Source organism: Onychostruthus taczanowskii, unplaced genomic scaffold, assembly GCF_017590055.1.
Source record: "Onychostruthus taczanowskii isolate IOZ18803 unplaced genomic scaffold, ASM1759005v1 scaffold1, whole genome shotgun sequence".
Classification (NCBI taxonomy): Eukaryota; Metazoa; Chordata; class Aves; order Passeriformes; family Passeridae; genus Onychostruthus; species Onychostruthus taczanowskii.
The window spans coordinates 1,732,311-1,759,570 of NW_024496525.1; the positions used below are offsets into that span (position 1 = coordinate 1,732,311).

At 38.4% G+C, this 27,260-nt stretch overlaps 1 protein-coding gene across 11 annotated transcripts in view; it reads left to right on the forward strand.

Moving 5' to 3' along the window:
• Window positions 1-27,260, forward strand: part of CELF1 (CUGBP Elav-like family member 1) — a 56,665-nt gene that overhangs the window by 3,330 nt on the left and 26,075 nt on the right. For 8 of the 11 annotated variants that reach the window (XM_041427197.1, XM_041427283.1, XM_041427408.1 and 5 more), the window contains exons 1-5: window positions 8,397-8,481; window positions 13,355-13,395; window positions 25,066-25,253; window positions 25,871-25,953; window positions 26,352-26,400. In XM_041427197.1, coding sequence (XP_041283131.1) covers window positions 25,076-25,253; window positions 25,871-25,953; window positions 26,352-26,400 — 310 coding nt within the window. In that variant the 5' untranslated portion in view covers window positions 8,397-8,481; window positions 13,355-13,395; window positions 25,066-25,075. Of the gene's footprint in view, window positions 1-8,396; window positions 8,482-13,354; window positions 13,396-25,065; window positions 25,254-25,870; window positions 25,954-26,351; window positions 26,401-27,260 lie in introns of those variants that run through there. The other 3 variants (XM_041427441.1, XM_041427455.1, XM_041427449.1) reach the window with 2 other exon arrangements.

Here is a 27,260-nt window from a genome sequence, read left to right on the forward strand (position 1 = left end):
GAGCAGGATCTCAAGTGGTGATCCTGTTACAAGATTTCTTGGGGCAAGAGGGATCATCTTGATTGGAAAAAGTAACCAGTAGTTTTACTGCTCTTCTTCCAGTCATCAGAGATACTTGTTATATAAATAAATGCAAGATACCACATTTTCTACTATTGTTCTCTACAACATATTTTATAAAGATGCCAAGACACTTTATGTTTGGGATGTAAGAATGAAAAGAGAGAGCTTTAGCATTCACATTTCAAGACATTTCCCAAATATCAACTGAACATCATCTTGTTTGCACCTGATGTGAGACTCAAGCAAGTAGAACTAAAATATACACTGGGTCAAAGCTGCAGTGCCACTTAGTCTACAAGAGCTTTGCTGTAGGGAGGAATAACTCACGAGCCTGAACGGTGATGGACAGTGCAGGCTTATTTGTGTGACAGCAATAGAGCGGAGCACAGTCATCATCCCAAGGAAAGGAAGTCATCTTTGACATCTCGAGTGGCTTCAAACTTCCAGCTCTCTTAGCTCTGTGCTAAAGAAAATGCATCATTGCTAGCTGAATTCAGGATGAACAATGAGCAACTAGGTGGCTGAACAGAAATCTTCAGTAGTTTCCAACTCTTAGGGGAAGATTTCAGTTTAGATGATGCGGTTTGTGTCACAGGTATATGTAAAGCCTTATGCCAGAAGAGGAATCCTTGTCCACAAGCTGTCTTGTCTATCCCATGTGTGCATGTTAGCTTTGTATCTTCAGCATACTTAGTATAGCATGGGCTGTCTTTTTGTTTTGTTTTTAGAAAAGGTGTGCTGCCTTTCTGGCTGCTCTGTTGGAGGCAGAGTATTAGTGGCAAACTGACAAACTGCAGGTTTTGATAATGAGTCTTTACCAATTTAGAGTAGATTTATAACTGATTTAATGGCTTGGCTAGCAGTGGTAAATTCCCAGGTAGATTTAAGATTATGTAAACTGGACTTAAAACCATGTTGCTCTGGGATTTTTACATTGGTTTGACTAAATTGCTTGTAATATAGCATGGAATAACTAGCTTGAGAAATCCATGCAAATGAGCAGGCAGTTTGGGTTCTTTGTCCTTTTCAGCAGCACACCTCAAGGAGATCTTGAATGAGCATGTGGATGAGAGGATGGGTGTTTGTTGAATATCTGGTGTCATGCTGGTGTGGTAACTGGCAGGCTTTCCTTTGCAGAGCATTTTTTTTAATGCTTACATGCGCTGTGTTCTCTCAGAACTGGATGCTCTCCCAGTTCATATAAGAACCCAGGTGACTGTCTTACATTGTTTTTACTTTAAAATAATTTGAGTTTTTCAGGACCGTGGCTTCTTTTTTCACCACTATCAAAACTGTTCTTTCGGGCAGCTCTCGCTTCTGTCTGCTGGCTGTTTTGTACTGCACCTTTCACAAAAATAATGTAGTTGTTATCCACTAGACTTCAGTATTTCACGTGTCAAAGTAAAACTGTTTTCCTTCAAACATCACTTAAAATTCAGGCTTTCACGGAACCCATGCATATTCTCTGCTATTTTTGTCCCAAACTATGCAGTTCAAAAGATATTCCAATGTAGGCATGCAATCCACAAATTTTTTAGACTCTGTTGGAAAGGGAATATTCATGGCTGCTTTTTCCAAAGCAGAGGAGTTTGTAATTCAAATCAAGCACTTAGCAGACAATGTCCAAGTCTACATACAAAAACAGTAGCATCTTTCTTAATATATGTAGAGATTTGCAGGATGGACACCAGGCATCTTATTATCTCTGCAAAATCTTACAAGATAGAGTTTTGATAAATGTTTGTTCAGAAGGCAATGAAATATTGATCCTTCAGGAAAAGAGAATGTATTTTGAACGTCACATCTAGCTTTTGCATTTCGTGTAGGCACAGTACAGTGTAAAAATAATTCCCTAATTTATAGTTTTGTATTCCAAAGAAAGCACCATCTGAAAATTTTTTTTGCCTACTTACCTATATTTCCTTGTTATTTGTCTTCAAAAAATTTCTGTTCTCCTTTTAAAATTCTGAATTAAAAAATACTTGGATGACAGGTCAACTTAGTGATGAGTTGTATTTCTTCTTGGGTTTTTGTTGGTTTTTTTTTCTTGCACGTGATTGTTTGATGACTACAATGTGGAGGACAACTGAGCACAAGTTGAAATTCCTTGCATGGTCCTAAGTGACATTAGAAGTGATACCCTTGAAAGTACCAATATGCAAAATCTTTTTGGGGAAGAAAAAGGATTGTATATTTACTTCTCTAGAGCAGTTTTCGCTGCTCAGAAAGCTGTGATTATATGCATTGGAGACTTAGGAAAAGTTAAGTGAGTATTTTCTGATATTTATGGACTAAAGCCACCCATGTTACACTCTGGATTATGCATTCAGTGCCAGAATCTGGTCACTATCAGAGACTGGCTGTAGGTGGTACTGTCTGTATTTCACAGTGTGGAAGCTGCTATGACACTAAGTGTCTGCTGCAGAATTTGCTTTGGAATTTCTTTGGGTTTTAAATTATTTTGTCATTTAATTCAAGATTAAGTTTAATAGGCTTGCTTCTTGGGGAGCAAGATTAGGACACACTTGCTTTGGAATTTCTTTGGGTTTTAAATTATTTTGTCATTTAATTCAAGATTAAGTTGAATAGGCATTTCTTGGGGAGCAAGATTAGGACACATATTCTTGATCCTTATGTGTTAGGAAAATAATTTAGGCTGTGCTTAGGTGTAGAGCTAATTCTGCATATGCTGTTATCTTCCTGAATTTGCAGGGAGCCTAAACCATTATCTCAGTAATGAGAAATTTGAAAAAAATATTGGGATTGTTTGTTTTAATGCCAGGACTTGTGTGTCTACTTGCACGTGACATTAACAGAACTCCCTGACTAGTGTGCTTCTCTGAGTTCTGAATTGGCTGCTGCATTCCTGATATTGCTGGAAGTCGCAGCTTCCACTTGTATGAAAGAACTTTTCTGGTAGCTCCTGTAAGGTAGTTTGGTATCACCACATAAATGTGGAATACACCAAGGAGAAGCAATAGGCAGCAGCATGCGGTAATAAATCACTTAGAAATAATGATGCTTTTTTATGTGAATGAAGCTGCTTTTGAGTTTGCAAGCTGTCCTACTTGTGTACTAAAAATAAAAATAGACTATGCCACTTCTATAGATCCATAGGTTTTTTTTCTGTGAAGATCTATGGATTTGGGTCTTCAATTACACTTACTCTGCTCTTTCTGTGCCAGAATGTGAAGGGGGTGGGGTGGGTGGACAGAGAAGAGGATGCTGCACAGAAGTGCATTTCTTCTGTTTTTAAGAAGAATGCATAGGAAAAGGTTTAGTTGGTGTTTAAACACTGGCAAAAAGGACTACGGGGATAGCAGACAAGATACGACAGGTCACCATAGTAATTAGCATCAACCAATGAGAAAGGTCATGCTTCCTGGTTTAGGACAATACTTGAAAAGGGAGAAGGGTTTAAAAAGATTTCTGTAATTCAATTTGGGCTGGAGAGGGGAGAAGGTCAAACCAAGAACTTAATATGTGGTTGTGTGTGTCCAAAGGCAACAAGACTTCACTAGTTCAGTTGTTATTGAAATGCTGGTGCATGTGTGCATTCCCTGGGAGGAAGATTTTTGTCTTGTTTCTGAGTTGCTGCCCAGATTTTGTTGGTGAATAGCATTAGAAGTTTGTGCATTATTAAGGTGAGTGCAAGCAAAGTGGAGTTGGAACTCATTTCAAAACAGGAACTCCTTTAGGTTTGTACACTTTAATTCTTTTCTCTCCTTGCACGGTGTGACAGTGAATGCGGGTGTGTGTGTAAAGGAACTTGTCTTAGCAATGGTCTGTTTCAGAGACCATGTATGGGTAAAGCAGTTCAGCTCCTGCTCCTCCCTCTCTGGGAGCTGAGCAGAATCTCTTCTGCTGAAAGGGTTGTTCCACTTTCTGCTTTCTATATTTGTCCAGCAGAGCACACTGGCTCACCAGGCAGTGTGGCTGGCCTGGTGGGCATTTGCTAAGCAGAACTGAGAGCCAGGGCTTACAGTCTCTGTTATGTCCATCTGTCTGTCTGTCTCAACGTCTCTGGATACGGCTGGTGTTCCAAGTGAAAGGCAATCTGTTTGTGGTTGTTGTCTTTTTTGTAAACTGCAGTTCATCCAGATTTGAGAGTCTAGGGACTGGAAATGGAGGAGCTGTCTTGCGGGGGCAATTTGTAGTGGGTGCCAGTGGCTTCAGAAAGACCCAGATTTAACCTCCAAAAGAGCTGCTGTCTTCTGGGATGAGGATTTTAATCTCCCTTCCTGCTTTGGGGAGTGATTAGCCAAGGCCTGTATCCTTCCATAAAAGGTCTGTTGTCAGTGTCTGCCTTGAAGATTAATGAAAGCTAGATCCTGTCCTGGGAGATCTGAGTGCTGTGTTTGCTTGTTATGGGCAATGGGGATTAATGAGGAGCTAGACCCTGGCCTGCCTAGTTTGGAATCAGGAGTCGGTGTCCAGGGATGGGGCTTGTAGGAAATACCTTGTTAGGAAGGGCTGGAAACTTGCAGCTGAGACTTCCCTGTGTGCTTGCGTAAACTTTGTATTGAGGCACTGCACACATTGGGATTACTATTCACAATTGCTTTTTAAAATAGTAAATCAGTTGAACAAATAGTGCAGAATGTCTGTTAGCTGCTACACTGTAGTAAACTGTTGATACAATCTTCGAGTAGCAGAAAGGTGCTCAAAATAGTGGCAGCAATTTAGTACACCATTAACTGTGGCAATAATTTTTTGATGGAGAAAGAGGGCAGTTGTTTATAGGGTACTTTTTCTAAATTTTAATAAATACTGTCTCCTTAAAAATTCTGCTGTCTTTTGAATATCTTTGCAAATAGGCATCAGCCTTTTGTTTTTGGAATTTGAGAGAAGAAAACGTTGTTTCAGTTGTGAAATTGATTTTAGCAAGAGTCTGCCTTTTTTCTTGAGGACCATGTTCCATAAACTCAGTTTGAATTATTTCTCTTTCCTACCACTGCAGTGTCTTCAATGTATTTCCTCCTGGGAGAGCTGTGTGTCTCTTGGATTTGGAAGAAGGACATTTTGGAGGCAAATTGGTGGATCTCAGCTGCCTGGCAGTGTCAGGATTATACTGATGTCTGCAGGCAGAGACCTGTCATTGATGTGTGACAGAAGGTCATCTTCTTGAACTGATTGAACTCAAGAAACTTAGTTGTGTGGCTGTTTTCTGATCACTGTTTGTTTAACGGAGACACTGCAGTAGTTTTTTCCTCTCTTCATGTGGAAGTCCTACAGAATTTGTTGTAAATATGCAGCCTGTGGGATGTTAAGCTTGTTACCTGAAGTATCTTGGTATTTTGCCTAATTCTGGCATCCTCTGCTAGAATTAGGTCCTCTGCCCATCTGTCTTTCCACTTTTCCACTTGCTGACTCCCTTAGCTGACAACCTTTCATTTATATGAGTTACCAGTTAAAATAAATTCTTGGTACTGTTTGAGGCCAGTGATTGAGTTTTGTGATTCCTCGGCTTTCAAGTGTTTTCTTGTAGCATACTCGCCATTTCCTCCAAGTAGTCTTGGAGCAGGATTATAATTAGGCAGTTTCAAAGGCCTCTTGGAAGTGCACAATTGCATGTTTAAAATTACTGTGTGTCTGTTCTGTGAAAGATGCCATGATAAATGGATGGAACTCTGAATAAATAATAAATATATGTGCACCAAAGGCATTTGAGTAGTAGAATGGCACTGGGGAATTTCAATCATACCATTTTGTTTTAATCTTCCCAAAGGCAATATATGAGAAAATGACATTGTTCAGAGCTAAGCCAAGCTGTCAAGACAGGAAATCTTGTTTGCTGTATATACTTTTGTTTTTAAGGGAGAATACCCAATAATCCATTGTATCTTGACTGTTACCCTGTCTGAAGAAAAGGTTTAATCAAGGTATGAGACAAATGAAAAATTAACTTTTGTCTTATGTCCTTTGAAGATACTGAAATTCCTCAAGAAGGCATAATTTTTTATTTTCTTCTTGCCCTATTGCTTACCTTTTTTTTTTTTTTACAAAAATAAGCCCTTTTAAAAAATACTATCATTACACAGTTGAATAATAAAGTTAGGTTAAGGGTGGGCATATGGGAAGATTACAGGAATTTTAAATTAAGTCCAGTGTGCATTTCAAATTGCTGAAACTTAAAACTGCTATTGTGAATTATTTACAACTCCAGGAAGAGTGAATGAAAATTGGAAGACATTTACTTGTGATTTTAAGAAGTTAAATCATATTGTTTAATCAAGAATATGGAGTGACATGTCTCTAATATCTGAGGCAGTCCACTGACAAAGTTGGAGCAGAGAAGATGATTATATGGAAGGACATGTATATAGTTCTTACAAACATAGTGTTTTCTTAACAGAAGCAGTGGAAGCCTTGTTTATCACTTAAGGCCTTTAAAAGGCATCAATCAGTAGAGATTTAATTATGTGAAATTCAGTACCTAAATCTGATGATCTAGTTCCACGAGTAATTTAAATGAGCATCTGCCAGTGTTGCTCTGAAAGAGGCTTGTGCCATTTCTCATGCATTTTTCCTTTCCTCTGTGCTACCAAGAGCATCTGTGTGGTTGTGTAGTGAATTGAATCTAGGAGCATGTCTGGGTTAAAACTGTTAATTTCCTGTTGTTGGTGGTGGACAAGATCACACCTTGACCATTTCCTCTTTCAGGCTTGTTACACAGAGGTGGGGATGGACAGCTGGTGAGGAAAGAGTTGTGCACTGTTCTTTTGGCAATAGCACCAGCTTAAACTGGATCTATAGCAGGAGTATCTCAATCTATTCCTTTGTATTTCTTCCCTATTCCTATTGAATGTTTACGGACAGCTCATATCTAGTCTTCTCGGTTGTATAACCTGAAAATACTAAGTGAGAATTGTTTGCCTGTGTTGCCTGCTGGGGCACATATAATTTGGTTCTAGACAGGGAAGTCCTAAATGTTGTCTTAACATACTTCTTAATGACTGCAGTATTTGGTACACAGTGTTTGATGCTGCTCTACAGAAAGCCTGCTATTCATTTGGGAAGAAATTGGTGAGCTTTTCTGATGTGAGGGCAGAGGGAAAATTATGTGCCACATAGAGTGTCACATGTAAGGTTTTAGAAGTATGAGGTGCCTCCAGAATCTAGGCACAAGGTATGGAGAATTTGGAGAAGTCCATTCTGCATGCTTATGCAGCCAAAGCTGTATTATAGCAGTGGATTTTGCCATGAAGTTTATGGAGTCTCTTCCTGCTAGCACTGGAAAACTGCTAGCAGAAAAGTGATGGAAATGAATTGATGGATGTGTGTAAGTGAAGAACATCTGAAAATACGTGAATAAGACTTCAAGCAAGGACTGAACCTCTAGCTCTTGGTAAAGTACATTGACACTCTTGAGCCTTCTTCACCCATCCAGCTAAAATCTAAGATCAAGTTACAGATCCAGCCTTGTACAGCAGGGAGAGTTTCTGAGGCCTTGGGAAGAGAGAGGAGCAAGCAGAGTTTGCTGTGCTGACACAAGAGTTAGTGAGCATCAACTACTGGAGATGAGCGGCCTGGAGAGGGTGTGTCAGGGTCACAAATGGACCAGGAGGATAGTTTGTGGAGTAAAAAGTTGCTGATATCCGCAGGAAAGGCATTCTGTTAGTTTTATTCACATGTTTGTAACAAGGAATGAAAACTTCTTCAGACAGAGGAGAGTTCATCTGAGGTGTGGCATTACATTTGTGATTGGTAGTCACACAAAAATGGTGCTTCATGGCATGTGTTAGTGTATTCATGTGTTTTCAGCAGTTGTAAATGAAAGCACTTTCTTTTTAATAAGTTTTTCTCTACTATTTACACTTGTATGTTTCAGATACTATATGAAGATACCGAAGAGGGGAGTAAATGTTACAAAAAATAAATCTAAATATATACAAATGCTGTTACAAATGATGACAAATGAGAACCTTCAGAGATCTGGACTAGAAGCTTAGTAAGAACTGCTTTGCAGTGAAATGGCTACATTTTATTAAATTTGTGTTTTAGAGCAAAAGTGGAACATTCCTCAGTTGATGTTCCCACAGCAATGCCAGCACTTGCCTCTGATGGAGAAAAAGAAATAGTATGAAATATTTTTTAGAGCTTCGGCTCTATACACCCAATATTAAATTTCTTTGAGTGTTAACACAAATTATTTGCTGTCCAAAGTGATTTGAATCAGTGTTCATTGGTTATAATAGAGCAGTAACTCGAATTCTTTGCAGATGTAAATGAGTGTAATTTGTATCCATTTACTTCTGCAAAGGATTTACCATGTGCCTGTTACAAAATAAAGATAAAAGTAATTGAGCATATTTTTACTCTTTGGTTTGCAGGCGTGGCAATGGCAGATTCTGCACAGTAGAGTTCATGGCAAGTATTTGTCTAATATAAGCCAAGCAAGACACATACAAGCTTCAGGTAAATCAGTCTTTCTTAGTTGTGCTTCTTTGAAATAAAATATAAATATTTATTCTTCAACATTTTTCAAATACAGAAATTCAGACCTACTCAGAATTTTGTATACAGTTCAATTCTTATCTTTCAAAACTGGGACACCTCAAAATTATTTTCCTCCTGAAGCTAGCAGTAGATGCTGGAAACAGCCATGTACACTGTGTCCTCCTTTGGCATTTTAGGTGTGGTAATACAGAATAGTGACTGCATTTGAGGATCTTGGTGGGAGACCTGCAATAACATCTTTATTCTCTGCTTTTGAGTCTATTCCCTGTTGTACAATCAGAAAAAAGGTGTGTTAGTATCTTGAATTTTTAACCCAGAGCTGTGCAAGCTGCGTCTGTCTAAACATTGCACAGGGGTGATTTCCCCATTGAGATTTTTTTATCTTGCCTTTAAAGATAGGTAAGTTCAAAGTATTAGTGTTTGAACCTTGTGGCTGAGATGGATGAGGTTGTTGAAGTTCAGCTAAAGTTCAGTTGCTTCTAGGGGCAGGCTTAGTGGTAAGCTGAAAATATTGTTTGTGTTCACTAAAACTCAATCTTTACTCAAAAGAAGACCAAACTCTGCGGTATGTGATAGGTCTTCCTGTGACATGTAGAGTCTCCATAAAGCAAAACATGAATGCATGCTTTCTGACCTTCATTCAAAAAGTAAATGAAATGTTGCTTTAGTTTGTACCTGCTCTATTTGCAACTCCTGGTATATTTTGAGAGTCCCTTAATACCATAATCTGGAGAGAGATAGCAAACTAAAGTCTTTTGTTGGTGAGATTCTTTGGATTTTATTAACAGACAGATGTTTTTTGGAAATTTTTTTGTGAAGTTGTTTACAAGGTTTTCAGCTGAGATGCAACTGTAACAATGTGATGATACCCCTGACTCTGATTAAATACATTCTGTCACTAGTTTTCAAAATACATTTTCACAAAGAAATAAGATTATTATTTCTTTGTACCTGTTTGTCCATATCATACAAATGGAAACTCTTAGGACCAAAAAGTTGCTATTCAGCCACATGGTTAATAAAAGTTGTGTCTTCTAAGCCGCAGTCCCATGTTTTCAACAGTAGATCACAGGATTGGTTTGTATTGTTCAAGTGTGTGTTTGATGCTTTCATTTTGGATTGTAAGATTTAATGACCAATCTTGGAGGTGTTTGGGCTGTAAATGCTGACTAGACATGGAACAGACACTCAAGATTTGGATTTGTTCATATTTGCAATATCTTATGATGTCCTGGTTAGAGTAACTTGAAGCATAGCATTTTAAAAGTTTTCATGTCTTTTCATCTTTATCTGTGGTGGTCCCAACATGTGCACCTCTTCTATTCTTCATTCTGTTCTTCCTGTTATATCTGAAGTTGAAAAAAACTTGCATTCTTATAATACAACATACTGTCATGAGTAATTCAACTTGCTAACTGTATAGTTTGTTTGCTACCCTGTATACCCTTAAGTGCTTGTGCTGGCAGTGCTGAGAAAAACAGTATTTGACAGCTCTGTCTGCCAAAATAAATTGAGCAGGCACAGTGACTGAGCTGTGGCCTCCCATTGAACAAGTAGCTTCTGGTGCTGAGAGGTTTGGGTGGTGTAAAGATTGCAGTAGAAGGGCGCTTCTCAGATAAAGAAGTTCCTTCTCTGATGATGTTTTTATACCTTAGGAGTTTCCCCTTGCTATCTCTGTTGTGTGTTGTGTCATTGGTAAGGGCTGCTACAAAGTGACATTTCTGTGGGTTGTGGCCTGGGCTGTGATTGAAACTTCAGTGATTGAAACTTCCTCTGGTTTCTGTAGTACTCTCAGCTTGTAGTCCGTGTAGTGCACTTGCTCCGTCGCTCTTTGATGCATCCTTATCTTCCTCCTGTACTTCTTCCAAAGAAATAGTTCTTTCTGTATTTTCAAATTTTCATTATTGGTCACATGGGTTCCTAAAAGTATGTAAATCTGCAGTGAGCCCAGACTGAGCACTGATTTATATGAGAGACTGTTGACGCCAGGATGTATCTGAGGCTGGCCTGTGTGGTCTGTTTGATCTGTTGGCCTCTTTAATTGCCAATGGTAACCTTGACAATCCCATAAACATTAGTTCCTGGAAAGCATAATGAGAAATCAGAACTAACTGGTCTAGACAAAGTGCTGACTATGACAGTAATTTCATTGATCAGAATCCATTAAATGATCTGGTATTCCCTTAGATGGTCCTGGGTGCTGGTGAGACAAAAGTTTTACCACTTAGTAGAAAAACAATATTACTAGATTTATTGGGCTCATATCCATTGTCTAGTACTTAGTGGATAGAGCCACTTGTTTTCATTACCCGCTGCAGTTCTATTTATATTATATTGCATATCAAAAATTGCAACTGTTCATCAGCAAGAGTATATTTTGTCTCCTTTAGATCTGGCAGGGCCATTAAATCTGAGCATGAAAGCTTTGTTTTTCTACATGGAGTACTCTGGTAGTGTCAGTAGTTCCTCCCAGCTTTGTGCAGTAGTTGAAAGTGACAACTTTCAACTTTTTACTCAGCTGCAGCACCTTAGTCAGGGGACAACTTCAGGAAAATTTTTATAAAAGCTGTGGTGAGAGATCTGAATTTACCCCATTAATTGTTTTGCTGACCACACTAAGCACGCTCATGCACCTATGAAAACAGTTGGCTCTCAGCATCAAATGCTGGCTGGGGAGAACCTACTTTGGTACAAGAGTTTACTGCCCCATCAGTTAATTACAGAAGTGACCATGCTGCACACATGGTTAGCAGCACCCAGCTGTATGTATGTGTTTATATATGCCTTAGTCTGAGGGATCCAAGACCCAATTTTTCCTGAGAACAAACGCAGTTGTCAGATTCTTTGGCCTTTGGGCCAGGTTTGTCTGATGTATAAACTTGGATGAATTATTCAGTGTATTTATGTTCTGCGTGCAATTAAATAAACCATACTAAAACAATTTGTGATTTAATAGCACTCTCCCAGGCTTTCTACAGGTGGTGGTCAGATTTGCTGCTTTTTTTTTGAAGTTTTTATTGTCTTGGATTTTGCCTTTGATTCAGTGAACTGTATTTTTTCCCAAAGGTATCCAAGAGTTATGGGTTCCTCTGGGTATGTTAGCTGCACTTTTGGTTTCTTTGAAGTTTTTAAATTAATTCACTAGAGTGTTGCAGTTACATGTGCAAAGTGAAGATTTTCTTTTTAACATCAAAAAGTTGTTTTTATAGATATTCTTAAGCATTCACAAGATCAAGTAACTGTAGATTTCATTTTATCTGAAAGCTGATTATCTAAGGAATATAACTAAGCATATAAGCAAAAAAAAATTATGTTACATGTTGGTTTGAAGACATTAGAAGTTAGGTATGAAGAATGTCTGTTAGCAGGAATCTTAAGACCTTTTTTTTGGCCATAAACAGATATTTTGTAATTGAACTTCAGAAAAGCAGAGGAATCTGGCTGAAGTGGAAGAACTGTCTTAAAGTAACGCTTGCCTCAATCACAAATTGAAGCTTCATAGTCCAGAATGTTGTTGTGAAACAGAACAAAAATAAATCTGTGGAGTGTTCTCTGAACAATAGTCAATTTTGAGTAATATTCTAGGAAAGAAAAATTAATAATTTTGAAATTACACATTTCAGATAACTGCATTATGTTTGTCAGGATTCATAGTTTGGGTTTTGTTTTCAACAAATATTATAAGAAAATTTATTTTGTTCTTGTGTTTAGGATTCTTTTTTCCTTTAGAGGCTTTAGTACTTTATTAAATAAATTGAACAAATAGAATTTAGAAGAATTGAAACTTCTCAAGAGATCTCCCTTTGAAACAGAGAGCATGAGTACGTGTGATAAATAACCAAGTATATTACATGGCAACTTAGAAGAGGATGTGGCTCGCTTATTCTCACTTACTAAAAAAAAATGTAGAACAAAGGTTAAGTAGGGGACTGCAAAGCAGTCAAAATGTTGGATAGCTCAGATAGCCTTGTATAATTCTGCTTGCTGGTGGATGCAGTTTTTAGTTTGGTAACTATAAATAAGTAAATAGATTCGGATTTTCTGTAAAATACTGCTAGACTGACTTGAGTGTAGTTCTGCAAAATAACCCAGGAGGAGGCAGAGAAGAAATTATTTGAGGGGGGGAGAAAAAAGTCAAGAAACCTCACAAATAAAAAATCCCAAGTTTGTTTTTAAATACAGACTAGCTTGTGTTGAGAGTTTGTTACTGAGTTTGCAAAAAGAGAACTTTGAATCATGAAGTAGCATCCTCTAGATATGAGATGCTAGTGCAGAAAACCTGTATGGTTCCTGGCTGATGATTTGCCTAAGATGTAGAAATAACATTTTTTTTCCTTGTTTTGTTCAATTCTTGTGTTTCCTAATTCAGTACTTTTTGAGACCTTTCCATTTATGCAATCATACATTAGAGTTGCCCTCTGCAGGTTCGTAGTCATCTGTTAGCGCTGCAGCTGTCAAAATAACATCATATAGCAGTTTAGGATTGTGGCTACTGCTGTTGGTAGCTGCTACTGTTGTGACAGCCGAAAGGCCAGGTAGGTGGCATAAGTCCACTGAACATTGCTGGGAAACTCTTAAGACTTCTGTTTTCAGCCATGTTGTGTTTGCAGTCCATTTTTGTGCACCCTTTCATTTACCCTGTCTATTTGAAATACGCAGCTTCAGTTTTGATGCTATTGAGGGTTGTTGCCACCTCATGATGACTTCTGTTATTAGAAATATGCTCACTTTCCCAGTCCTCAGTGCTTTACCAGGTGGAGTTCACATAATGCTCATTATTTTCTGTTGTTAACTCTGGAGCCCTCAATGTGTGGTTTTTTTTATCTTTTAGAGTGAAGACTGGAACGGCTGGACAGAGGTGCATAGCTGCAGGTATGAACCAGCTAAAGTTTGTATCCCTCAGTTGCATAGTAGAGCTTCCTTGTTAAGGTTTAGAGAGATGTTGTTTTTACATTCAGTGATGAAGCAGTCATTTTCCACTGCAATGAGCAGTGCTCCCTGAACCTTAAACTCTGCAGTTTCCTGCCTTTGTACTGCCAAAGGGGGTTGGGGGTGTTAACAGTTCAGGGCTGTGAGTTCTGAGTCAATAGATGTCTTTAACTCCATCTGTAATTTAATAATTTTAGAAACATAACTGCAAAGTAGAAATGCATGTCTTCATAGTAATTTCTTGACCAGAACAAATCTGCAGTATTCTGTAATACATGAAACCCTAAAGGTGAGTATTAGTAGAACAACTTCTTCTAGGCTGAGACAAATTTGATTACGTGCAGTAGAACAGGAACATAGTCCAATATGAAAATGCATGGAGTCTAATGTGAGGATCTTTTGGTGCGATTTTCTTCATGCTAGAAGTCCAGTAAGGGTGTAGTTTCATGTGACAGCTAAAACAATTGCCCCTTCTCAGTTTCCAGCTGGGAGTTTAGTGCTGTGTTCTTTGGTTATGTTTGGTTCTCATGGTAGCTTGCATTATAGATGGAGTCATCTTGACAACCCAGTAAAAAGCTCTTCTGTGATCAAGTTGTTTCTCTGGTTTAGGAAGTTGGAATGATTTACTGTGTGGTCAGAGGAGTACAAAAGAACGTATCAGTCTGTTTGTACTGTGCACCTCAAGAGTTTCAGTTAATTTCTGAGACAAGTGACCTGTAACTACTATGTTAAGTAACACTATCAGTATCACCACAACCAAAGTCTGGCGATTTTTTCTTCTTCCAGTGAATTACCTATGCTATGGCAGAAATATTTAAGGTGTGTTTTGGTCTGTAGACAACCACGGAGAATTGAGTTTTTATATTGTCTTGAGGAAAGAGTTGTTTTCTGCTATGGACAGACATTTGCTACAGTTTTCAAAAATATTGGGAAGGATTTGGTTATGTCTATATCAGAAAGAAAAACAAATTTTTCTTTAAAATGCAGGATATCCTGTCTCTCCATTACTCATCAGGGTAGAAAGCTCTAAAGTTGGTTTAAGAAATCCAAGAATACCTTCATTTTCAAGTGATTTTTTAGAGAATTGGTGATTGCCCTCTGTGTTTGGAAGTACCACTTTGAGGACATTTGTCTTCAGGCATTGTGTGGGTTGCAAAACACTCAATTTCTTTTCTAATGAGTGGCGCTCTGCTCTTCCTGCTCCTTTACTGTCCATTCGGACGATACAGAAGACTGGAAAGAGGGAATACTGATCATTAAGTTTGTGGCTTTTTTTCTGAAGAATTTGCATCTTTTGAGACAGACTAAACTGATTTGGCCTAGTTTTTCAAACTCATGGGATTCTCCAGTTGCAAAACCCAGGTCCAGAATCAATATATTTGGATTACTTAAATAATAAAACAATCAGATATTTAAATAGCAAGATAATCACCAAGTTTCTCTTTGATGAAAAGAAGACGCTTTGATTTGGTGCAAAACCAGATCCATGGTTTCTCATCTTAAGAGCAACGTAAAGTTGAATTCATCTGCCTGAATATGAATAAGAAAGGTGACCAAATGGAAGAGGATGGAGTCTTTTCTTGAACATCTAATAATGATATATAAAATTGTTTGTATACATTCCAGTATGAAATGTCTCATCATGGTTAACACTACACAGCTATATATCAGGATGTACAGAAATATACATCAGAATAAAACTTATGGCATTCTGCTTCTGTTCTGATACAGAGAATAAAAATGAGGAGAAGTCAGCTTTGCTTTGAGATAAGGAGTCAATCCTACCTCTCTATTGACTTTTGTCATATACACATTTACCATGCTGAAACATGTCTGTGTTCAAATAAAATTTCTGCATATGAGATATGATCCCCTTCCAAAATGGAAGTCTTTGGTATGGAAATAAAAATGGGCATTAAAAGATTGTAGATTATGATCTTAATAGTCTTCTCTGACCTTAAAGATTCCATGTCTAGAGTCTAGAGAGAGACTAGGCTCTTGACATGATGATGTCATGACAGAGTTCTACCATTAACCTAACACTGCCAATTCTGTCTCTAAACCTGTCCCTAAGCACCACATCTACACATTTTTCAAGTGCCTCTGGGGACGGAGATTTTAACACTTCTCTGGGCAGCCTGTTCCAATGCTTGACAAGCCTTTCAGTAAAAAAATTCTTTCTAATATCCAACCTAAACTTCTGGTGTGACTTGAGGCTGTTTTTTCTGGTCTTGTTACTTGGGAGAAAAGTCTGACCCCCACCTCAACACAACATCCTTTTAGTAGTTGAAAAGAGAATAAAGTCTCCCTTCATCCTCCTTTTCTCCAGGCTGAACAACCCCAGCTTATTCAAGTTCCCCCTGTGAGACTTGTGCTCTAGAGCCTTCCCCAGCTCCATTGCCCTTCTCCGGATGAGCTCCAGCACTTCCATGTCCTTCTTGTAGTGAGGAGCCTAAAACTGGGATTGGAGATTAAAGGACTTCTCAAAATGGCTTGTCCAGCTTTCTGATGGCCACAAAGAACAGTGAAACTTGAGACTTGTTGCTTCTAGTCCAAAAGGTCTCTTGAAACTCAGAAGAAGAAAAAAAAGACTATCAGAAAAAATTTAAATGTGTCTAAATGCTATTCTAAGACATTTCATTAAGACGAATAATAATTTGTAGTTTGTTCCTTTGAGTTAAGATAACATTACATTTCTTAAGTTACTCTGGCCTGTTCTTACTTTAATGTTTTAGTTTACATTTGCACAAAATGTGTTGTTTGCCATAAACTTAAAAGCATTTTTTGATTCAGAGGTTCACCTCCTACAGGTTAATATAAATAATATAAAAATATAACTGTCTTTGTACATGGTATTGTCTTGGAATTGTATAGCTGGTTCTGTTGTTCCCCCTGGGTCCAGTATGCAACCACACAGCCTTCTCTGTGTAAATGTAGTTGCCTTGCCTGCTGTAATGCTTTATGGTATGTTTGGCTTGAGGACAAGCAGACTGTTGAGAGCTTTCCAAGAATGACCGGATTTCCAGGTCCTTACTAGTGGAATAACTTCTGGCTCTGTTTCAGTGTCAGAAGACTGTCCTAAAACATGTAGATGAGTCCTTAAAAATCTGGCGAATATTGTAGAGACTGCAAAATGGTTTTTTGCAGTGTATCTTTTTGCCTAAGTACAGAGCTTCAGATTCATGTCATGCAGGAAAGGGCAGAAAAATACAGGAATATTTGAAACCAGATTTTTAGGTACCGTGTTTGTATTGACAAGGTAAAAAAAGTTGAAACAAAGTTTTCTGTTCCATAGAATTGCTTGCAAGATTGTTTCTTGCACAAAAAGTTGGCCAGAAGTTTATCTTCAGCTATATCCATCTTAAAGAGAAAAAAAATCCAAACCAAACTCAGAGGCAACATTTAGGAGAGAGAAAGAGGGCAAAGACACACTTAAGCGGAATCTGTACCTTGCCTTCAGCACAAGGTTGCTTGCAAGTGTTATATTCTTATTCTCTTGCAGTAAAGATTTCAGCACTGAAGTGCAAGTATGATTTGCCCTCAGTATTTCTGTGTCTCGGGGTCTGAATTCAGTCAAAAAAAAAAAAAAAAAAGAAATGTTGCCAGGTGAAAACTCAAACCTTGCTGCTGCCTGAAATGTTTCATCCTGTCCCCTGTCCTTCCACAGGGTAGAAATGTGTGTCCTCTCTTCTTATACTCATTTCCTGCTTTGTCTCCTGTGTCATACAGCTGCCTTCATTTCCTCTTACTATTGTTGTGACCAAGCCACTTTTCCTACTTTCTTAAGAAGTTTTTTCTGTTTGCAGTGCCTGAGTGTCTACAGGTCTTTCCGATCTCTCTTAGGTATTTAAGGTTTCCATAGTTTTTTGTCTCCTGCAAAGTGCAAGCATTTTTATGTTCTAGCAATGTGATTATAAAAATTTGAAATGCTTCTCAAAATCAAACTACTGAAATGTTAGTGTATTTCAAAAAAATACAAATTTAAAGTTGTATTTTCTTTACATACCTTACTGTAGGGTTTAAGCAATATCTGAAATAGACATTTCTTATCTATTTACAAAAAAACCCAAAACAAAACAAACCAGAACCTAAAGGTAAGGATAAAGAAATATATATATTTTTAATTCTTTCTGTTATTGTTGTCTTTGGTATACTAGAATGAGGGGAAGAAACCTGCACGTCTGCTTTCAAAGCAATTGCCCTGGGATACATCAATGCTTTTTCATAATATCAGTTATTAATTGTAAAATGTCTTGCAAAGAGGGTTAAGCATGTGATGTTTACTCCTTGTCTGTGATTTGTTAAAATTAATTTTTCTAGGGAACCTGCATTAAGGCTTGTTGTTAACTCTTCTACAGGTATTGGTGCTCTAAGGAGTTGTCCTGCATTTATTGCTTCAGATTTATTATTTGGTCTTTTAGCAGTTTGTTTGCTAATATGCTTTGTTTCTGGTACCTTTAATACAGTGTCTTCTCAGCCAGACTTTTGTTGTCTTCTTTGCATCACAGTAAGTTTTCCTGTGTCCTGTGCCTTAGTTTTAAGTTCACAACTACGATTTGCATTCACAACTCCCTCTGCATTCGAGTAGTCTGAAAAAGACATGCAAATCTGCAAAATAAACAAAATATATCAGAGAAAGACAGAAATGTAACATAAATTTCAGATCACTGTCTGAATGTAACAATTGAGAACTTTAATTACAAAATTGAATCTAGCAAAGAAAATATATTACAATATAAGGTAAAGAAAACAATCCACGTACCTCTTCTTATATTTCTATGAAGATGAATGTAAGTATGAAATATATAATTGGGGAATGGGTATATGGAGATAATTAAACACCAAAGAGAATATGAAGTTTCTAGGAAACTGTCTGAATTTGAAGATTTTACTTACATATAGGCGTATTTTTTTCCTTATTTCACTGTGCTAATGTAGTGTACTGTCCTAATGCTGCACAAGTACTCTCCTTGAAAACAGGGTGAGTGCATACTGTATGCCTTTGGAAAAATCCACAAATATTAACTGAAGTTTTTTGTCACTCTGTACATAGCACTATAGCAGACTGAGATATTTTAAATTCTTCAGAGGTTTTCTATGTAAAAAATTATAATTAAATAGATACAGGTTCTGGAAGTAATAGTTGGATATACCCCAAGGTAATGCTGTGAAGGCTGTCAGGTTTCATAGTCCATATTGACAATAGGGCAATGAGAAATTTTATGGTCAGAGATGGATGTTTTAGGTCTCTGTCAGGAGGTAGTCTCATGGCCAGGCTATTCCACTTTTCTCTCGTTGGTAATGCCTGTGCAGGCCTTTGTAGCATCATCACTGAAGCAGCAGACACGGCTGCAGTGGGTCAAGCACTGCATTCGCAACCTCTTGCTGCTGTGTTAGCTAACAACTGTGCACTAGGAAAGTAACACTCAGGGTAGCATCATGCAGCTGTTCTGTTCTAGAGAAGCAGATCATTGTCTGCAGAGCTGTGGGCTGCTCACATCACAGAATTCAAATAGCCACAGCCCCATCAGGATATTCACAGCACAGTCCTGTGTCCCCTCACAGGCAAGCAGATGAAGAGGCAATTATCAGAAGATGAGAGGAAAAGTTTGTAGGCCACTGCCTTAAACTTTATGGACTTCATACATGTGTTATAAGAGGGTCCTAAGAATGGTAATTCAGCTTCTTCCAAGTTTTCATTAGACGTACTGTCAGTTGCAGTTACTGGCAGAGCAGGACTTAGTTGCAGTTTGGGGTGGGGTTTTTTTTGACTTCTCAGATTTGAACAGATATTGTAACCTGTTTCCTGGTAGATAAGCTCTCATATTGCAGAGCTGCTGTCTGCCATTTGGTGTAAGTTGTCCTCGGGAGTGAGCCAGGTATTGAGTATATCACAGATTGAATTTGTTCATCAGCTGTGTGTTGGCAAATTTATTTACCTGATTTTTAAAAATTCATCTACATCTATCTCTCATTTATCTGCTCTCAGATAAATGTGTAAGAGGGAGCACTGCAAAACTTTGGTATTTCCAAGGTAAAGGCGGTTGTGTTCCCCTCCTATCCCTTTTCTCCACCTTCTGGGAACTTCTACCAAAGTTCACATAAATAAATGTTTTTCAGTTGGTTTAATCTGAATTGTAGGCAGCCCAAAATCATCATGTATTTTGATGGTAAATTCAATATTCGCAGTGTGTCAGATTTGTGTACCCACGGTGCATAACAGTCAAAGAGATTGGCAGAGGAAGAAACTGCAGTTTTGGCAACTAGGTAACTTGGGCTTTTATACCCAATGAGGCATGGGGAGACAGTTTGGATTTCAGCACAAGCAGAAAATATTCTGACCACATGCTTACATGACCAGCAATGAAACAACAAAATATTGACAAGCAACTACTGTATTTTGATGCATGTAACCTTGGGGCTATCAGTGTAAAGGCAAAACTGCAATTCAGCAGCACTGTAAGAATCTGGATATGCAGATAATACAAGGGGAAGTTTATTCTAGGACCTGTCTCCTTCAGAGCTTCACAGTGTCTGATTTCCCCATAGCCTACATCCTTTCCCATAGCTTGCTCTCACCATGCCAGTAGTCCCTCAGCTTCAGATTTCTGTATGCTGTCTGAGTACAGAATGCATAAAATAAAAGATGGTGTTATCTTCAGCTTTTAGAGTTAATTGCTCATTAAAACTAGGCTTTCTTAGGAAAGAAAATATGATACAGGTCTTTCGGTTTTTGGTGAATTTTTGGGATTTCTTGGACCTACGATTTGATGTGATTCTGTAAATTTAAAAAGCAAAAAACTTTCAGCATTTGTAGTCTGCAGTCTCTGAGGAGCATGTATAATCACACATTCTGCAGCATCATCTAGGGCTTCAGAAATGTAAAAATTGAGATCTAATGTGTAGTAGGTAGAAGCTTTTTCATGTTCATATTGTCAGATGAGCACCGCATTTAAATGTGTAGCTACAGTCCATGGAGCTTGGAATTTCAGACATTGTTTCTGTTATCCTTTGAATAGAAACAGTCAAAGAATGGATCTGGAAGCCAGTAGGAATTTGACATCTGAGCAAAAAATAAGTATGTTTAGCTGCCTTATTTTTGACAAATGGTTACGATTACTTGTGTTTTTTCTAATTTTACGGAAACACTTTTTCTTCATTTAATTCTTATTTCTGTGCAGTAGTGAAGTAACATTTTTTTCCACTCCTTCTGATATTTTCACAAATGAAGTCTCTAAGACTTTTAATTTCACTAGCTTGAAGCCTTCAGCTAAATAACACTAAACCAAACCCATTTTTACACTGTTTTGTCACTGAAGTTGCCATCATTACTTCAGAAGTATGGCCACCAGAGGCACTGAGTCTTGGCTAACATATCTTCAGGTATTTATTCACCATTATAGTATTGATTCTTCCTTTCCAACAAATTGTGCCTATAGTGTTGCAGTTTTGTTTTAATGGAACAAGAAGATAGGACTTTGATTTTGAGGAGCAGAGAGGTGGAGGAAAGGGTGGGCATAGGATCAAATTGTAATGGTGTAGTGATTTTCTTCGGTAAAGTAATCAACCTCACTAACATTTTTAAAACCCATTTTCTAGACAATGTGTTGCCAGCATTGTCTTTCATGGAACCTACAGTGAGCATGGCACCTGGGGCATTTTACTGGCTGCTGGAAAAAAAAGCTAAAGATGAGTGAAAGACCAGAAGGAATGAGTTCTGGTCTTCCTGGATAGGGCCAAAATTTACAGTGTTGGTCTATAGATGCATCTCATCCAGGAATCACACCTTGTAATCTGTTGTTCTAATCATATAAATCTGGAAAGTTTTTTTCTGCAGTCTCGTTTTAGACAAATGCATTAAATGGGCTCTAGGATCAATTTAACATTTGAATATGATGAATATGATGGGCTTTACTCAACATGGCATTTGTCAAGTGGGATGCCTATAATATGTGTCAAAAGGTAGATAGAACAATTTCATTAACTGAAAGTGAAAAATTGACCTGTGCTCCCTAATGCCTATTTGCATGTTCTTAACAATGCTGCTTAGCAGATAGCTTGCACCTTTTTTCTTCAAAGGAGAAGCTTTCTTGCATTTTTCATGTAGTAGGAGCATGCATGAAGTAGTTACTGTTGAATACCTGATGTGTGAGAAATTCATGTCCTCTCTTATTTTGCAGTGTATGCATATGTCTTTGTATTACCAGGCCTAGCTCCATTTAATTAATCTCACTGCTGGCAAAAAATAAAAATAAAATGTTCTCTTTAAAATTTTTTTTCAGAGATTGGAAACATTATTTATGAAAAAAACAATTGACATACTGTAACTCTGCAAGCTTAAGTAAAGCTGTGTTTACTGGCCAGTCAGAATAACTGCAAGTATATATTGCAGTCATTGAGAGAGGAGAAAGATGTGATCACAGCTGCTCCAGCATGCAGTCCTTGATGCTCTGAGGGTTATTTTGTGGTTATAATGACCGTTTATAAGGGTTTCTGGTCTCATGTTAACCATTCCTCCTGGAGTGCTGCAACACATCCAGCTGCCTCTGCAGCACTCACTCCACTCAGTCAAATATTTCTGCATTTCACAATGTATCCAGTTTATCCACATTATCTCCCCATTAGTTTGGGTATTGGAGATTTAAGAAGCCTGCATTAGGTATATAAATGCATCTCACAGTTCCTTGATCAACGTGCTATGTCTGTTTTAATGATGAAGCAGCATCCTGATGTGTTGTGATCAGTGTTCTGAAAGATTATAAAATTATTTTCTATGAATCACTGGCTTTTTTCCCTTTCTTGGTCATTTATAGACTCTGTATATCTGGATTTTTAGACAAAGTATTGTTTCCAGAACAATGCATGTTTTGCTTCTGTAAAAGGAATCGGTTTTGGTGTTCTGTGGTTGTTAAGGAATTTTTGAATAATCAAAGCTTTGATTTTTTTGGCAGGTTTGGAGAAAAATTGTAGTTGGCATTTTGTGCCATAGAAGTTGAGAGTGTCAATAGTAGAGCACAAGGTGAAGAAAGTGAAATCAGCTATTAAAAATGTTTATGGTGAAGGAACCTTTTGACTTCACACCTTAGTATTGCTGATTTGAAAAGTGCTTGTCTGAACTTCAAGGCCTTGGTCTGCCATTTTGGGAGACAAGGAGTTAGTTGGGGGTGGAAAGACTGGAGTTTGTATTCTTTCTGCTCTGTTACCCATTGCTATCTTCATGGATCTGACACTCTGTTTATCTGACAGTGCACTCAGTACTGCTTCGCCAGGGAAAATTGCACAAAACAAGCCTAGTGCATCAGCATTTTCATTGTGTATTAAGCTGAGCCTCCCTTCACATGGTCACATCCCCTTTTTAGTCTGGGATTCCATGTCCCTTTCCCAGTCCAGCCTGTTTCTGTGGCGTCTATTGCTGGTCTCCCTGAGCTTCTGTTTCTGTGGTTTGAGTGTTTTTTGTGTGGCTGAGTGTTAAGACTGCAGGACTTTTGGAAGTGGTGTTGTTGGGGGTTAGGCAGTACTTTGATTTAGTGTTAGTGGTTTGTCAGAGACTGAGGTGATGGCTGCGTTCAAGTTGGATTTCCTCCCAGAGATGATGGTGGATCATTGCTCCTTGAATGCAAGCCCTGTGTAAGTATTTTCTCTTCATGTCTAAGTTATAACTAAAATGATAGCTGGAATTGCTGTCTCAAGCCCCTGCTGTCTTTTGGGACAGGAAGGAGAGATAGGACAGCCTGCAGTTTGTTTTCTAGAAGAAATCCTAGTGGTCATGGAAGATTGATGTTGGTTTTGAAATGGGGGAAAATGGTCTGATAATAGTGGCGATGACTAAGGAGGAATAAAGCTGTTTGATGATATTGTTTATAGTATGCTACAGGTGCTGATATTATAAAATGGATTGTTGAAATTGCTTGTGGGAAGAACTGTTTCTGTTCTTCCCTATTAATGACTCCAGACTAAACTTTTTAATTAGGAGCAAAAATATTCCTTGAATACTGTTGAGGTCATATAAAGAGTTGCCCAGTTAACAGGAGCCATGTTGTGCCCTTCAAGCTACCCATGGAAGGCAGGGCTGAAAATTATGCTGAAAATTATTATTGGAGAGGGTAAACAATTTCCAATTGTTCTTAACTGAAATGAAAAGAGGCAGTTTACATGTTTGCAAAGGGTGTTGTTTCCCTTGGCTATTTGGAAAGGTACTGACCCTTTCTGAGTGGAAAGGTGAAGAGGAGTGAAAGGATTTATGATGATTCTCTTCCCTTCTAGTAAGAAGCTTTGTTGTTTTTGAGGTCTGTTTGTACAGCTATAAAATTATGAACTTTCCCTAACATCACTTTTTCCTTAGGCTCTGAACAGCAGTGTATTGATGGAAAAAAGTACTAAACAGTACTGGGCTTGGATTTTTTAGAAATTCTTTTCAGGGGGGAGTGCAATTTCAGATGGACAGTGAGGAGTACTGTTTATGCATATGCAGTTAATAAGCCATTCAAACTGTCTTCGAAGGAACAAAGCAGAGATGAAGAGGATTGCTCTGGAAGAAGACCACCTTCAGCAAAGAGTTTGGGGGGGGGGGGGTGGTAGAATCATTGTATAGTTGCCGTTCCACTCCCCATGTCCTTTCTAGATTATGCAGGGATTGGTCAGCAATTTTAACCAGCTAATCACTATAGCTACAGTAGGGTGTCCTTACAGTCAGACGAGGTGCTCTGGTGTACCAGGCTGGGAGTACTGATAACAGACATCACACTGCACCTAACAGATAATGAGGAGTCAATAGAGGGAGCAGTGTAGGACTTGTCAACTGGCTGGGTGGAGCATAACACAACTTTTATTAATAGGGTGTAAACTGCTCATATGGCTAGACAGAATGCCTTGGAAGCTATTGAGGATTCTCATACTCAAAACTTCGGTGTTGTTGTAGTCTGACTTTTTTTTCTGTGTTAGAATCCTGACATTATTGAACCTGATTCAGTCTGTGATTGGATTGTCTAATCCCAGCCTTTTCATGTACTATTTAAGCCTGGTTTTTTGCCAATTATTGTTGAAATCCCCCTAGTTTCACAAAGAAGTATTGCCTTGTAAACCTTTAAGTAAACTTACCATTGAATCAGTTCATTCTGTTTCTCTGTTTCAAGATGGATCTTCACCCTGGGAAACAGTTACAATTACTCTCATTTAAAAATGTAGTAATTACATTCTCTTATTATTGGTGGTTACTGATAACTTGGGTAGATTATAGGTAGACCGAGCATAGGTTCCTTTCAGTTCTGGTTTCTTTTTCTGTAAAATTTTACATGGCTGAACTAGTGTTATTTTTCAGTTATCTCAGCAGATTTATATCCTGAATCTCAGATGTTGACTACATTGTGGGAGCAGAGTTTTAAACAGCTGTGTAGAGTGTGTTTCATTTCCAAGTGCATAGCTTGCCAGTAAATGTGAATGTACTCTGGTATGCATACTGGGAATGGGCAGTTCCTTTTTATATGTGGTATATTTTCATCATACACATTTATATGTGTGTGGAAAATTCATTTTCCTTTAATTTTGCCATAGGCATGCTTTTGTTTAGAATTTGTAGGAAGATGTAAACCAGAAATTCCTTTTTGTTTTTCTTAGTGCAAAGAAAATGAATGGCACACTGGATCACCCAGACCAACCTGATCTAGATGCTATCAAAATGTTTGTGGGTCAAGTCCCACGGAGCTGGTGTGAGAAGGATCTAAGAGAACTTTTCGAACAGTATGGTGCTGTCTATGAAATCAATGTCTTGCGGGACAGGAGCCAAAACCCTCCTCAAAGCAAAGGTGAGAACTTCTGTACTTCTCTTGTGAGACTGGAGGTTTCAGCCAGTTTCACATAGTTGCTGTCTTAGCTGTGTGCTTATTCAAACAGCCCTGTAGGAGCTCTGTGTGACCAGGTGTGCATGCAAGCCCAGACTTTATAAAGTCTTTAAGTGTGTTTGTCTAATTATACTTGAACTGTGATTCAATCATTAGCTGAGCTCAGAAAAATCATAATTTTTTTTTAGAGCTCAGCAGTGATAGAGGTGCTTGCGGAGTATGAATTATAATTGCAAAGCAGAACATCCAATAATACTGTGTTGCTCCAGAGCATCACTGTGATGCTGTCATATGATCAAAATGTGGCTGCATGGGGACACAGTTTCAGATAAATATGAAATTGGGGTTTTAGTAGTTTGTGTTAATCTCATACTTGCAAACATGAAATTCTTACTAAATTTTGTGCCTGGATTTGCAATTCAGTTACTTGCAATATTTCCTGTGAAGGTAGGTAGGGTTTTGGTGCAAGGAAATAATTGAGTTTGAAAATGAATTTTCCAACAGATGTATCTAGGTGTTTGTTTTAATAGTGTAGTGGGACGTTGGGATCTTTTCTGACTAACATTTTCTTTCAATTGCAGGGTGCTGTTTTGTTACATTTTATACCCGTAAAGCTGCACTAGAAGCGCAGAATGCTCTTCACAACATGAAGATCCTCCCAGGGGTAAGAGCAGAGCCCTGCTTTCTTCACAACTGTCTTGTTTCTCTGAGCTCCAGCACCACTGAAGCACAAACACATTATGTTGCCCTAAAATAATGTTGTAAGAAACTATTCAAAAGATCAGTGTTATGAGATGTATATCATAACAGATCTTATGGGAATTTTGGAGTATTTCAAAAAATGATATGGCAGTGAAGTGGGTGGGAATGGTTTTTATAATACTCTGAGGAGGAATGATGGCATATAATTAGGAAAGCCTTTTCTTGGAATTTTTGTAGTGTTACATGTGCACCTCTCTTGAGGCAATTTAGGCTATAATTTCTTTCACAGTTCTTATGGGATGTATTTCATATAATATGAAGTGGATGTATCTGGGATTAAATAATCTTTTTACATTTCAGATGCACCATCCTATCCAGATGAAACCAGCTGACAGTGAAAAGAGTAATGGTAAGCTTTATTAAAGTCCCAGTTTGGTGTCATCATTTGTGCTAGTCAGGAAGCTTGACGATTTCCCTTTTGCTTAACAGCTTTTGATGAAGTCTTTAATTGGAGGCTTGGTTTTCTAAAAGAAAAAAAAGTGAAAGCAGAAAGGTGTGTTTTCAATAATAGGTAGTGTGAGTGGTGTCTCTCAAATTCCATGACTCAGAGTATCTCTCCCACTGCTGCTTGTGGTAGAACCATGTTGTCAGTTAGGGAAACATCCAGTGAGTTCTTCTTTGTACTAAGGTGGTTTAAATCTTTGTTGGGGACATGGACAGTGGGATTGAATGCATCCTCAGCAAGCTTATGGGTGATGTCAAGCTGAGTACTGTGGTTGGTACCCTAGAGGGAAAGGAAGTCCAGAGGAACCTTGACAGACTGAAGAGGTGGGCCTATGCTGACCTCATGAAGTTCAGCAAGGCCAAGGTGCTGCAAACATGGATGAGTGATGAGTGGATTGAAAGCAGCCCTGAGAAGGACTTGGTGGCTGAAAAAATTAATATAAACAGGCAGTGTGCACTTGCAGCCCAGAAAGCCAGTCACATGCTGGGCTGTATCTAAAGGAGGCATAACATGTTGAGGGGGTGAGTCTCCCTCTGCTGTTGTAAGACCCCATCTATTGTACTGCATCCAGCTCTGAGGCCCCCAGCATAAGACATGGACCTGGGAAGCATGTTCAGGGAAGGGCCATCAAGATAATCATAGCGATGGATACCTCCCCTATGACAACAGGCTGAGAGAGCTGGGGTTGTTCTGCCTGGAAAAGAGAAGGCTCCAGGGAGACCTTCTAGCAGTCTTACAGTACCTGAAGGGAGCCTACAAGGAGG